The sequence below is a fragment of the Scheffersomyces stipitis genome, chromosome 7, assembly GCF_000209165.1.
Source record: "Scheffersomyces stipitis CBS 6054 chromosome 7, complete sequence".
Taxonomy (NCBI): Eukaryota; Fungi; Ascomycota; class Pichiomycetes; order Serinales; family Debaryomycetaceae; genus Scheffersomyces; species Scheffersomyces stipitis.
The window spans coordinates 705,304-718,506 of NC_009047.1; the positions used below are offsets into that span (position 1 = coordinate 705,304).

The window sequence follows — 13,203 nt, forward strand, 5'->3', positions numbered from 1 at the left end:
GTAAAAACTTGATGATGTGGCGTATTGATGATCCCACTTGTATCCAGGGTTGTCAGAGGTTGCGCAACCCTAAATCGGGAAGTAAAGCCTTCGCCAGCTTTGTTCTTTATGGACGACTTTTTGCTCATCGATGCGATAATTGTCAGTGCTGAATAAGGAAATAAAAAGGAAACGGTTAAATTAAATAAATAATCTGGCTGAACGAAATGGACAAATCTAGATGCATATATAAGTTTCAGAAATGCCAGATGTGTATCTAATTGAAAACCTGTTTGGAACCGTGTGGGGATCAACCCAAATCTTATCTACAAGTGTCTAATTTTTCGCATCTGGGGTTTTGTTACATGAACTGGTAAAAAAATAAATTTTAACTATTGACTATTAACTGTAGATCCCTTGAGTTATCATCTGGAATTGATCATATAGTCTGGTGTACATGCTTCCATAACTTCTCCCAATAAGAGTGTTTTCGACGAACGCTTCCGATTCTTCTTCTGACAATTGGAGCTGTAATCTCTGTTCTAACAAAACACTGGTGTTCTCTCCATTCTTGAAACAAGGGAGTGTAGAATCCTTTTGCATCAATTCGACCAAATTCACAATCTGGCGATGCTCCTTTCTTAAGGCATTGAAACACTTCTTGCACATATCAACAAACAGTAGATAAGGTGCTGACTCATTTCCACCTAGTAAATTTACATATTCACTTGTTAATTTAAAAGGAGCTGCCTCAAAACCGACACTTCCCGGAGAATTGGAAAGTAGAAAACCAAAATCAATATGGATGATGTGTCCATCGTTATCCAACATGATGTTTCCGTTATGTCTGTCTTTAATTTGCAATACATAACATATGATGGAATATGATGCTAGACTTCTGGCAAAGTTGTTTTGTGCTCTCTTGTACTTTTGGGAGGTTGGTGATCCAAACATATTTTCAAAGTAGTCCTGTAACGTGAAGATTCTTCCTTTCGTGTTCTCGCCATCGTTAATGGAAATTTCGGTCATGGATTTCTTAATAGAGTGTATGGACATGGCATTATTGATTGTCTCTACTAATCCGGTGTTTGCACTTGTAATGAGAATTTTCATTCTCTTGGTCCAGGCATCCTTGACGCCTTGTCTCTTCCAAATAGAAGTAATCAATGAAATCAATTGACAAGCAAACGCCTCCTGGGGCAAATCGTCTCCATTCTTCGCAATGACTGAGCACAATTCCCAGTTATCAAGATGACCATAAACACTTGACTTTCTAATTCTTTCCTTCTTCGTATTCCAGTCTTCTCCAAGCTTGAAATCATTTTCAAGCTTCCTTTCTCCGGCATCTGGCAAATCTCCCTTTAATAGATTCAAACGCTCGTAATTTATAGTGTCAAATTGATCCTGTAATGATATCATAGATTCAACAATTCGACTTTTGATGGCACTCGATTGTTCGGAGGACGCCTGCCCTGAACTTTCTAACTGCTGAAGCATCACTGACGCGATTCTCATCTGATCAGCCAAAAGCTTAGTAGTATCTGCATTAGTATTTGATGGAAAAGACGATAATTTCTTGTCCTGCTCAGTCTTAGGTGACCTCTCAATGTCCGATTGAATAACAAAACTTCTATCACTTTTTACTGTCAACATTGGCAATTCCCCCAAGTCAGTCTCCTCTTCTTCAACGTAAACGAGACTGTCCTCAGTATTTTCGGTACTCGCTCGAACACTAACAGGCGACTTTAATCCTGATTGAGAACCTTCAATCATTTCATTCAACAAGTCGTGGCTAGACTTTGAAGTTTCCTCGTGGTTGTTCCTATTGGCAATAATCTTTTGATTTGCATCCGTAAAAGGATTGAAATCGAACTCGTCACTCAAATATTCAACAAGAAGCAAGAATGGCACTCTTTCTGCTGAATTCAATACACAGGCTTCGTTGATACTCAATTTCAATATCTTATGATATCTTTTGTTCTTGCTACTGGTAATGGGCAAAAGTTGTGGGATATCGATCTCCGATGGTAGCAAGGTCTCATTGATAATTGAGAGCTCTGCCCTCAATGCGGACAATCTAGCTTCTTTGGGAACCAGTGACAACCTCAATGAAATGTTTTGTAGGGCCATAATAAATTCTGTCTCCTTTTTGGCGTAATTGATTTGCAACACCTTGAGCAATTGGTTGTATGACGGGGTTTGAACCGTGCTATGAAGTGAAAGGTTCCTCTTAAGACCTTGTTCTATAGACAGATGAGGGAAGTTCAACGAAGACTCTGATTCTGCAGGAGAAAGATATGGTTGAGAATCTGCTTCATGAACTCGGGAAAGGTCGGGCAATGAATGCGACACGTATGCATCTGTGCCTTCATACTTGGTACTAAGAGAATCCAAGGTCAACTGTCTTGCTCTGTTTTTTCTCTTTGGTGTGATAACCGTGTTTATCTTCAAGTTCTCTTCTACTTCAATGTAACTTCTGTGTCGGTTTTCACTCCTCATACCAAGTTTAGACATTTCATTTTCGATATGCGTGCTTGATCTAAACTCCAGCTCTTCGTCACTGGTATAGTACTCGGACTCATCGGACAGTATAGTCAAGCTGTTCTTCTTGGGCTGCATTCTAGGCACTGAAGCTGAACGTTGGTGCCCATGAGAAAGTTTACCTCCGACTTTCCGAGCTTCGTCGTCTGACATAGTTTCCGTAGCAGTTTCTGATGAAAGTCGTTTGTTTTTCATGGTCAAGTTTTTAGTTAGAGTTTTCTGAAAATTTGCTAGCTTGAACACGAATGACTTTTGTTGTTTCGCTTGAGACCTCACTAAAGAAGACGCATAATCGTTGAATCGAGGCGCTCCAATGGCTGAAGCAATTACTCCACATAATATGATAGCTGGTTGAAAGTTCTCCCTGAATTCGGGTTTCTTCATCAATTCTTCATTATTGAACAATATGTTCTGCAATTTGTTTATGAAATTCCGTACGACCTGAAAAGAATATGACTCCGGATCATTCCGTAACTCAAAGACACAAGATTGCAAATTCCAAAATACAACCATACTGTAGTGTGGGTATTTGGAGCAATATTCAAGAAGAAACTCTTCAAGGGCCATCGAATCAGTTTCAAATGCAACTAGAAGCTGGACAAACTGCGGTATGTAGAATTCTAATTCATCGTAGCTATAACTGCGCAACTTCTGGACAAGTGTATGCTGAATACCGATGCTCTCTCGGTATCCTCTTAGATTATCAATGCAATCTAGCGCAGTGAAGTCTGAAGAACGAATTTTCTCAAGAAGCAATTCATTCTCTTTTAGTGACATTCTGGCCCCCAGTCGATGCTTGAATCAGTAAACCAACAAGACCTTCTGATATTTTAACCTTCATTATGTCCACCATACCAACTTTTGAGAATGCGTGCGCTGTGTCAGGTGACCACATTCACCTTCATTCTCAACAAATCGATGCGTTTGTGTGCAGTATATAGCGAGGAAGGGTTCTTTGTTAGGTGCATCGTATCCAGGCGAAACCAGAACAAATACTTAAACAAACATTGATATCTATTGTATTATTCAAATTGTGTCTAGAAAAGAAAAGCTATAAAATCTCGGGGCATTCCTCTGCACTGCATTTGCCTATTCCTTGTGTTTCTTGAAAGCTGGAATGTGGTACTTCTCATCAGCAACTTGTCCAGGCAAGAAAGGGGAAATCTCGAATAAGTGTTTCTTCAACGTCTCTGAGTCGTCCTTCAAATCAAATTTTTTGTAAATGAGATACTCTAGATCTAGCTGGTCAGTTTCCAGGTCCTTCACTGGTCTGAAGAACTTTGGATGGAATTCAACACCATCTTCAATTCTCTTCTTTGCAAGCGTTCTCTGCTCATTCTCGACTTTGTACTTCTCTTCGGTTGCAGTCTCATGGTCTCTTCTACTAAGTGCATCAATTGTTGGTTTCCAAAGTTTCCTGGATTCGTAATCCCATTGTTCCTCTAAAGGTCTAACTTTTGGTCTATGTGTAACAGTTTTCTTAGTGTCGTAAAATACCTCCTTCTTATTAGTCTTTATGTTCTTAATTTCCATTACTTCATTCCACTTTCCGGATATCTCAAACAACGTTTCGGACTTCTTGGTGTTTTTGATCACACCTTCGATTGCATCATATGTTCCACTTATGAAGCCCTTCGTTTTGAATTCAATATCTGCCTCATATCCAGTTTTGGGACACTTGATGTACATATGGTCTCCTAATTCCGTTTTCATTTTACCAAACAAGATTCCTCTGACGTAAACATTTGGTTGGTTCATAATGTAAAGTTCATCGTCATGATTACCGAGAGTTACGTGTCCCCATCCTTCCATGATTGCGGCAGAAGAATTGCCCAAAAATCTCGATTTCGGAATTACTACACCGTCTACTCTGATTTTCTGCTCGGGAACTAGATAGAAATATGAAGACTTTGGTGGATGGTGTGAAGTCTGTTCAGAGAGATAGAATGCAGATTCGTTTCCCGGCAAATCGTCCCAGTAGCAAGCAAAAGTTTCGCCTAGAACTGGATTCAATGGCTTCTTGACGGCTTTAGGGGCAATGTGCCAACTTGCCAAGTACCACTTAACTATCAAGACGAATCTTTCTAGGTCGTCTGTTGTTGCATTTGCCTCTAGCAAAATTTGTGGAATTTGAAAGAAATTGGTAATTCTTTCTAGCATTGATTTCTTCTCCAATATGAATGTTGGCAAGGTGATCTTAGACAAGTCCATTCCTGGTCTCAATTGGGCAATAATACCCATGAGGATTGATTGCCCTTCATTATCTACTTCATCAATATCATCTGTGTTCTCGGGCCCGCTTTGGCTCGACTTCCCTACTGGTTCATCGCCACCTCCGGAGCTAATAAGCTTAAGCTTGTCTAACTTTGAGGTCAAACCCATAGCAGATTGATGGCAGTACTTTAAGAATGAATGTTACGGAAGATGTGTCAATTATAAATAGACCTTCTCTGTGCTTGTATAAGTAGGATTCGCGCACGACCTGAGCAGTTCCCCGTTTTTTCCGATAAAGGGATTCAGTCCAGAACCACGACAAATACAAAATGTGGAGAGAAGTTGACAGCGTTTCTCCAAGATACGAAATACTTGAGTCCCCGGGATGGTTATCTGAATTGTGAAAAGGAAGAGTTGCCAGAAATGGAAATAAAAGGAGAAAAGCCACTGCAACGATTGTGATTCATTTTCGCACAAGCTGTAATATGAACGTGATCTGGTTCAAATTGCCTGTTTCCACTTTGTCAGAAAATAGTTGCATTATTCCAAACTGCAGACAACGGTTGCAAAATCTGACTGGTATATATTGGTGAGCTGGGCTATAAATCTTCCACTTCTCTTTTGCAAAACCAAAAAACAATGTCTAAGCAGGAACGATTACTGGGGGTTATCACTAGTCTCAACTTGCATATTTCAACAATTTGCACTTTTGCGGTCTTCGATGTCGCTGAAATTTGCAGAGATTTCGAGCTTCATATGTTGGAAATCCTGAAGTTTATACACGAAACAGAAGACATCTCCATGTCTGAAAGGGCACAGCTTTCGGAAATAAACAAACTCTGTAAAATCATTCAGTTGATGATGACAGAAATTATCTATCTAAAGAGTGCTGTAGAGCAAGATACTGAATGCCATAACTTGTCCAATCAACTCTTGGGAGAATAACGAGAAAGCTCTTGCCCAGAAGATTGTAAAGCACTTTGATTATCCATTTGAAAAGTATAGTATTTATAGAAGAATTACAGAAGTTTTAGAGCATTTGTAAAATTCTGAAATATGAATACATGTTGTTTTATAGTATTATAAATACAGCCAGAAGGGCCTACTAGGGTTGAATGCACACTGTAAATTAAAGAGTTAGGGTATGTATATGCAAAAGTATTAACACCAATAGTTCCACACACGAATGTAAAATGGCTTCGTCTTGTTTACTCTTTTCTCATCTTCGATTTCTGCTCTGATGACGTCCAAATCGACATCTCTTCTTCCCGTTATCAAATCAATATCCTTCAAACTAACGTAGAATCTCCAGTTTCTGGTCCATAATTTGTGACCGCAGTAGAAAATGAGAATAACGATAGACCCCAAGTAGTTCTGGAAGAAGTTCTTTGCATTTGGTTTGCCATTGCTACCAATGGGGAACAATGCAGTCCAGAATTGCACACCTAGAACAACTATCAAAAGCACCATAGAATAGATAGAGCCCCATACCCCGGCAATTGAAGTAAACATCAATTCATCTGTAGACATGCCTTGAGCTCTGAGAGCCATTCTGAATCTAATATGACATAAGCCAATATTGAACCACAGGAAGATCGTTGCAAGACCAGAGACACTCAATAGCCATCCAAAAACCTCATCCTTGTTTTTGTATGCTGAAAGGAAACAGAGTAACCCAAATACTCCAGAAAATGCAATTCCGGCCAAGGGTCTACCCTTCCTGTCAACATAACCAAGAATCTCAGGACCTAAACCTTGAGCACCTAAACTCTGAATGGTACGGGAACATCCATAGACAGCTGAGTTACCTACAGAGATGACGGAGATCAAAATAACTGCGTTGAAGATAGAGGGAAGGGTATGAATACCTCCGTTCTTGATAGCAATGACAAATGGAGAAGTAGAAGTTCCACCGCTTCCAAGTAAATCTGGAGAATTGTAAGGAACAAGCAAACCAACAAATGTCAAAGACAAGAAGTAAAACAAGAAAAGTCTCCAGAAAACCTGCTTGACTGCCTTTGGTAATACCTTTCTGGGGTTGTCTACCTCTGCACTAGTCAAACCCACCATTTCAGATCCTGCTAACGAGTACGAAGCCGTGATGAAAGTAGTAGCAACACCTTTAAATCCATGTGCAAAAGCCCCCGGTTCATTCCAGTATTTAGCTCCAATAAATTGCTTGCTGGGTCCACCTCCACAGACTAACACTACACCAAGTATAACAAACCCAACAATAGCTATGACTTTGACGATTGTTAAGTAAAATTCGGCCTCGCCATAGCCTCTGACTCCAAACAAGTTGATTCCCATGATTAAAACGTAGAAAATAGCCACCCAGGCTACAGGATTGATGCTAGAATTCCAGTACAGAATACACATGGCAGCAGCAACCAACTCAAGAGGCATCACTATCAACCACATAAGAGCATAGTTCCAGCCTACAGCAAACCCCCAACTGGAATCAACGAATCTGGTAGCATAAGTTGAAAAGGCCCCATTAACTGGGAAAGCTACACACAATTCACCTAGAGCATGGATAATGCAAAAGACCATTGTACCAACCAAGCCCCATGCGATCAACAAGGCAGCTGGACCACCGGTTCTTAAACTTCCTCCAGATCCAATCAATAACCCTGTTCCCACAGCTCCACCAAGAGCAATCATTTGAATATGCTTATTTTCAAGGCGTCTGTGCAAATCACCCTGGGAGGTAGCTGCATTAGCCCTTTCTATATCGTTAAGGTCGTAAGTTGTTTGGTTGTCTATCTCGACTCTCTTGAAGGAATCTTTGAATCCAGTCCACCTACTGGACTGGGTATTTGTTGGTTGTGTAGGAACCACTCCTTCATTGGAGTGGTCTGACTCTGTGCTGTATTTCTCAGAAGATGCTTTGTCTTTCATTATTGCATTACTATATGTATAGAATTTTACTAGATTAGAAATATGGGAATAGAAATTTCCCAATATATATATGACAGCATTTGATTATACTTACTCCAGATTATGACTCTAAGGTGAAAATTTGCGTTTTTGCTATTGACAGCAGGAAACTGCTTGGATTTATTGGCAGTATTGCGGCAATTGCAAGTGGTGTAAGGCATTTTGCAGTTGGTTGTGTGTATAGCAATAACTGGAACATAGTTAGGAAAGAACTTACGACAACGGGAGACTTAAGCGTAGCACTCGACAAGTTATACAAAGTTGAAGAAAGTTGGAACCACTTTTTCTTCTGTTGTATACCAAAGCATGTGTGGATGTGAAATATCAATCTCGTATCAAAGATATACAGCTAAACAATCTCATTGCACAAAAGAAGATGTCTGCTCGCTTATTTGCTCCTGAAGGTTGCAGTCGCTGAAGCCTGCCTCTAGTGTTGAGCTAGTCACATGACCTTCACCAGCTGGCTCCGTTCTCCTCCTCCATTAGCGAAGCTCCTAACAGAGGCAGAAACAGCAGCAAAGACCTGCTGGTCCAGTTGAAACTAGAATGGGTGCAAAAGTGTTGATAATCGTGCATTATCAGCAGCGGCTTTGTCGCTACTACAGGCGTGTGGCTGTTGAGTTGCTGTTGGTTTAAGTTTGCTGTAAAGAGCACGGCTATCAACGCTTAAGTGCGGGTTGTAGAGGGTATGAGCCTCACAGGTTTTGTGCAAAAGAGAACGACTGGGTCACCTGACATGATGCACGCTCGTACATGCTGCAGAATCCAAAGGCCCGTACATCATGTAGGAACGCAAATGCGTGCAGATGCTTAACTATGGGGAAGAAAAGGTCAAGCAAAAGAAGGCTGCCTCAGTGCTTCACAGTAGGTAGCGGGAATGAGTTAATGCTTCCCAAAACACCCATTTAAGAATAAAGAAAAGTTCAGGGGTGCCATGAAGGGGCGGAGAAGTCCTGTGATTTTGCCCGGGTTTCTCTGTCCCAGATTTGTGCACCGGAACTCCGCCGATCTCCTCTAGATTAGCCAGAAGGATATGAGAACTACAAGAACAAGCCATGTAGAGTCAGGAAAAGTCGCGGAATGCTTGGAAATCGGGATGATGATCCAACTGTGTGCCATGAGAAAGGTAACTTGGCTTGTTAGTCTGCAGAAATCCGTTTCCAACCCTCTGAATTCTACTATTTCTTGCAATTTGGCCTAATTCTACATAAAGCCGGAGACTGTGATCCGGTCAAAGATGGAGAAGAACAAGAACCTAAATCAATTACAAAAATATTCGGAACAAGAAAAGATAAACGAGCAACGGTCATTTCACAACGACTGCGGGCATGACAGCCGTACATCTCCATTCCGAAGTTCCAGAAGGGGTTAATGTCCACGAAGTCTTCGCTGGAAGGTTTGGGTCGGAAATCAAGATTCGGGATAAGCAGTTGATTTCGCACCCAGAACATTTAATAAGTACTTAGTAAGGAGCCACCAAAACCAGAATCTATAATTGCCATCACGAAGTGCAGCCCAAGGCCCCTAACCGGGATAAGCGAAGTGTTGAAGGTGTCAAATAGCGGCTTCATGGAACCCTTGCAACTTTTTCTTTTCTGATCTGTTCTCTTCGTTTGCAGAACAATTGCCAGCTACTGAAATCTATCCATAGTTAAGCTAGTTGGTGGACAGCTTTGTGTATCACGTGCTATCACAACCGGTTCTCGCAATTTCTCAGTCCTACATCTACCAGCCCAAAGCGAACATCATGATTAATAAGACAGTTTCATTTTTCCAGGCATCTCCAGTTTTTCTTTCTCCACTGTTTGAATCCCAACTTTTGCACATCCCTATGGCTTTCAACAACATCAACACTCAGGCGCAGCACCAGGCCTTCTGGGCTTCTACTAGTCAAGATCCGTCTACAAACCAATCTCCGGTGTACGACGATATATATACTGGTTTGGAACTCAACCAGGAAAATATGACTTTGTTCGATAGCCAGAGTCAGCAGAACCAACACAACCCAAGTGCGTTTCAGCAGAGTCATCCTCAGCAAAATGCGTTCCAACAACAGGGACAAGGTCAGAGTCAATTTCAGAACCAGAACGATTTCATGAATTTCGGTGCCAACCAATTCCAATCCCAGTATACCACAGTGAAGAGTGATACTCTGGCCAGTGTACTCTTTGACAACGACACGAACTTGGCTGGATCCGGGGTAGGATTTCCAGCCAGTTCCACTAGCGACGAGCTGCTGCCTTTGGGCAAACAAGTTTTGTCGCCTGAAGGGTCGTCGACTTCCGTGGGTATCAACCTTGCACTCGATGAGAAGTTAACCAAGAAGGCTAAATCCAAGAGACAACTTTTGGACGAGCAGGACGCGATTTTGATTGCGCGCGATGATTCGGAGTTGACAGAAGACGAGCTTCAGTTGAAGCGCAAAGCGCAAAACAGAGCTGCCCAAAGAGCGTTCCGTGAGAGAAAAGAAACCAAGCTCAAGGAGTTGGAGTCCAAGTTGCTCCAGAGCGAAGACGAGAGACAGAAGTTGATGGACGAACTCGATCTGATCAGAAAACAAAACATTCTGATTCTGACTGAAAATGAGATCTTGCGCTCGCGCAAAGATGGTTCTGGGCCAGTGGCTAATGAAGCAGCGGGTAACGAAGATAAGTTCACTTTTCCCAGGACACAACTGGACTTCATCGAAGCAATGGTGCACGGCACTGTCCACAACGTCCAGCCAGATAAAATCAACAAGGTATATGTAGATTCAGGACTGAAGATCTTGGCAATGGGTGCAGTGTGGGATTACTTGCAGATCAAGACAGAAGAATTGGATCTTGACTTCGATAGTTTGGATATCACCGAGGTGATGAACAGATTGAGGGGCCACGAGAAATGTCACGGGTACGGCCCAGCCTATCCGTTGGACTTGGTGAACCAAGCTCTTTCCGATGTGTTAGATCTCTGATGCGTTTGACGATCTCTTGTATTTTAGACTGTTTTTATACTTTTGTTTTAATTCGTTTTGGGTGTTAAGATGAACTTGCAGTTCATTTTGATGTTTGCTGGATATACTAGTTTGGTATAATATACAACTCTTGGAGAGAAATGTAGCTTTGGCAGTGATTGGAAGTGTATATCCAATTGTCAAAGGAATATAGAAATAGGATATTGCTGGTATTTAGTATATTCTGTTTCTACGCTGGGCTGATATTCGGTCTTCAAATTGTAGAATTTAGACCAAAAACTACAAATTTACAAAACATTTCAAATTGATGACCATTACAACTGGAATATCTTAATAAAATATTTTTGCAAAAATTAAGATGCGAGAGCCAATGGCTACTGGATTATACACTAGAACAATCATAGACTGCTGTTTTTCTTTACTCTAATCTGCTGCCTTATTACTTCTAGGTGTGTCTTCTGTGTTTTCGCAGCTAACTCACAATACCTCGAACATTCTAGAATGCGGCACGTGACACAACTCCTCCATTTTTCACTTGAACTTCAATTTAGGAGCAGCACAAGTCCAAATGTTTCAAATCAATTGTTTTCTTCTTTCTATTTCTTTCTAATTCTACATCTCATTCAATTAATATCTTACAATGTCTGCTGACGAATACAAAGCTGAAGGAAACAAGCACTTTGCTGCCAAGGAATTTGAACAGGCTGTTGAACTGTTCACCAAAGCCATTGAAGTTTCTCCAAATCCAAACCATGTTCTATACTCCAACCGTTCAGGTGCCTATGCCTCGTTGAAGAACTTCAAGAATGCATTGGAAGACGCGGAAGAATGTGTAAAGATAAACCCTACCTGGGCTAAAGGGTTCAATCGTGTAGCTGCTGGCCATTTCGGCTTGGGCAACTTGGACGATGCCAAAGTCAACTATGAGAAGGCTCTTTCTCTCGATTCCAGCAACGCAATGGCTAAAGAAGGCTTGAAGTCGGTTGAAAATGCTATTCAATCTAAGAGAGCTCAACCTGACATGGGATTAGGATCCATGTTCAACGATCCCAACTTGATCACCAAATTGAAGAGTAACCCCAAGACGGCAGAGATGATGAACGATCCAGCTCTTGTAGCTAAAGTCCTTAAGTTCCAAAGCAACCCTCAATCAATGAACCCTACGGAATTCTTGTCTGACCAACGTATGATGACCATTATGGCTGTTTTGATGGGAATCGACTTAAACATGCCAGATATGCCAGAGCCTCCAGCTGCTTCTTCTGCTTCAGCATCTGAAGATGCTTCCGCCTCCGCTGCTACTGATTCTGCTCCCAAGGCCGAAGAGCCAAAAGCTAAGGAGGTACCAAAGCCCACAGAAGAACCAAAGACTAAGGAAGAGCCAAAAGCAGAAGAGCCCGAAGATGTTACTATGGCTGAACCAGAAGAAAACACAAAGGAACTTGCTGACAAGGCTAAAGCTGAGGGTAATGCCTTATACAAACAGAGAAAGTTCGATGAAGCCATTGCTGCCTACAATAGAGCCTGGGATACCCACAAGGATATCACTTACTTAAACAACAGAGCTGCTGCCGAGTTTGAAAAAGGCGATTACGATGAAACTATCAAGACCTGTAACGAAGCCATTGAACAAGGCAGAGAAGTTAGAGCTGACTACAAGATCATTGCTAAGTCGTTCGCCAGATTGGGTAATGCCTACTTGAAGAAGGAAGATTTGGAAAATGCCGTTAAATACTTTGACAAGTCTTTAACTGAACACAGAACCCCTGATGTTTTGAACAAATTAAGAGCAACCCAAAGAGAAATCAAAATAAGAGAAGCAAACTCGTACGTTGATCCAGAAAAGGCCGAAGCTGCTAGGTTAGAAGGTAAAGAATACTTTACCAAGGGGGACTGGCCAAATGCGGTTAAGGCTTATACTGAAATGGTTAAGAGAGCTCCGGAAGATGCCAGAGGCTATTCCAACAGAGCCGCTGCTTTGGCCAAGTTGTTGTCTTTCCCAGATGCTGTTGAAGACTGTAACAAGGCAATTGAGAAAGATCCATCTTTCATTAGAGCATATATCAGGAAGGCCAATGCCCAGTTGGCCATGAGAGAATATGCCCAGGTAATGGAAACTCTTAACGTAGCACGTGAAAAGGACTTAGCATTAGGTGAAGGCAAGAACGTTTCTGAAATTGACCAGTTGTTCAACAAAGCCGCATCCCAACGTTTCCAAGCAATTGAAGGTGAAACTGCTGAACAGACAATGGAAAGAGTCTCTAGGGACCCGGAAATTGTTTCTATATTGCAAGACCCAGTTATGCAAGGAATTTTGGGTCAAGCCAGAGAGAATCCAGCTGCCTTGCAAGATCACATGAAGAACCCAGAAGTCAGCAAGAAGATCAACATGTTGATTGCTGCTGGTGTTATTCGTACAAGATAAGCCTTTGGGCCATACATATGGTATTCACGATGTACCATTTACAATGTAAATACGAATTGGTTACTAAATAATTGATTACAATGTCTTTATACTACTAGATTATTATTAGCCAGAACTATATATACTTCGTATAGTATATTATATAGTTCCT

The 13,203-nt window shown here is 41.4% G+C and overlaps 5 protein-coding genes across 5 annotated transcripts; 2 read left to right on the top strand and 3 right to left on the bottom strand. All coding sequences in view use genetic code 12, as the record gives it.

Moving 5' to 3' along the window:
* Positions 1-381: 381 nt before the first annotated feature.
* PIK1 (Phosphatidylinositol 4-kinase PIK1alpha (PI4-kinase)(PtdIns-4-kinase)) lies at positions 382-3,297 on the bottom strand (the record flags this gene model as incomplete). The annotated part of the gene is made up of 1 exon (XM_001386293.1): positions 382-3,297. The coding sequence occupies one exon, from the start codon at positions 3,295-3,297 to the stop codon at positions 382-384; it is 2,916 nt and encodes a 971-aa protein (XP_001386330.2).
* Positions 3,298-3,518: 221 nt separating this feature from the next.
* On the bottom strand, positions 3,519-4,902 carry OSH6 (Oxysterol binding protein-like protein OBPa; the record flags this gene model as incomplete). The annotated part of the gene is made up of 1 exon (XM_001386294.1): positions 3,519-4,902. One exon carries the CDS (start codon positions 4,900-4,902, stop codon positions 3,610-3,612), a length of 1,293 nt encoding a protein of 430 aa, XP_001386331.2.
* A 993-nt stretch (positions 4,903-5,895) lies between these two features.
* Positions 5,896-7,635, bottom strand: GAP1.4 (general amino acid permease; the record flags this gene model as incomplete). Its single annotated transcript, XM_001386295.1, has 1 exon — positions 5,896-7,635. The coding sequence occupies one exon, from the start codon at positions 7,633-7,635 to the stop codon at positions 5,896-5,898; it is 1,740 nt and encodes a 579-aa protein (XP_001386332.2).
* Positions 7,636-10,321: 2,686 nt separating this feature from the next.
* PICST_49658 (predicted protein) lies at positions 10,322-10,627 on the top strand (the record flags this gene model as incomplete). The annotated part of the gene is made up of 1 exon (XM_001386112.1): positions 10,322-10,627. A coding segment is annotated over one exon (306 nt), but the record flags the coding sequence as incomplete, so codon positions are not given.
* A 1,210-nt stretch (positions 10,628-11,837) lies between these two features.
* PICST_63418 (predicted protein) lies at positions 11,838-13,052 on the top strand (the record flags this gene model as incomplete). Its single annotated transcript, XM_001386113.1, has 1 exon — positions 11,838-13,052. The coding sequence occupies one exon, from the start codon at positions 11,838-11,840 to the stop codon at positions 13,050-13,052; it is 1,215 nt and encodes a 404-aa protein (XP_001386150.1).
* Positions 13,053-13,203: the final 151 nt, after the last annotated feature.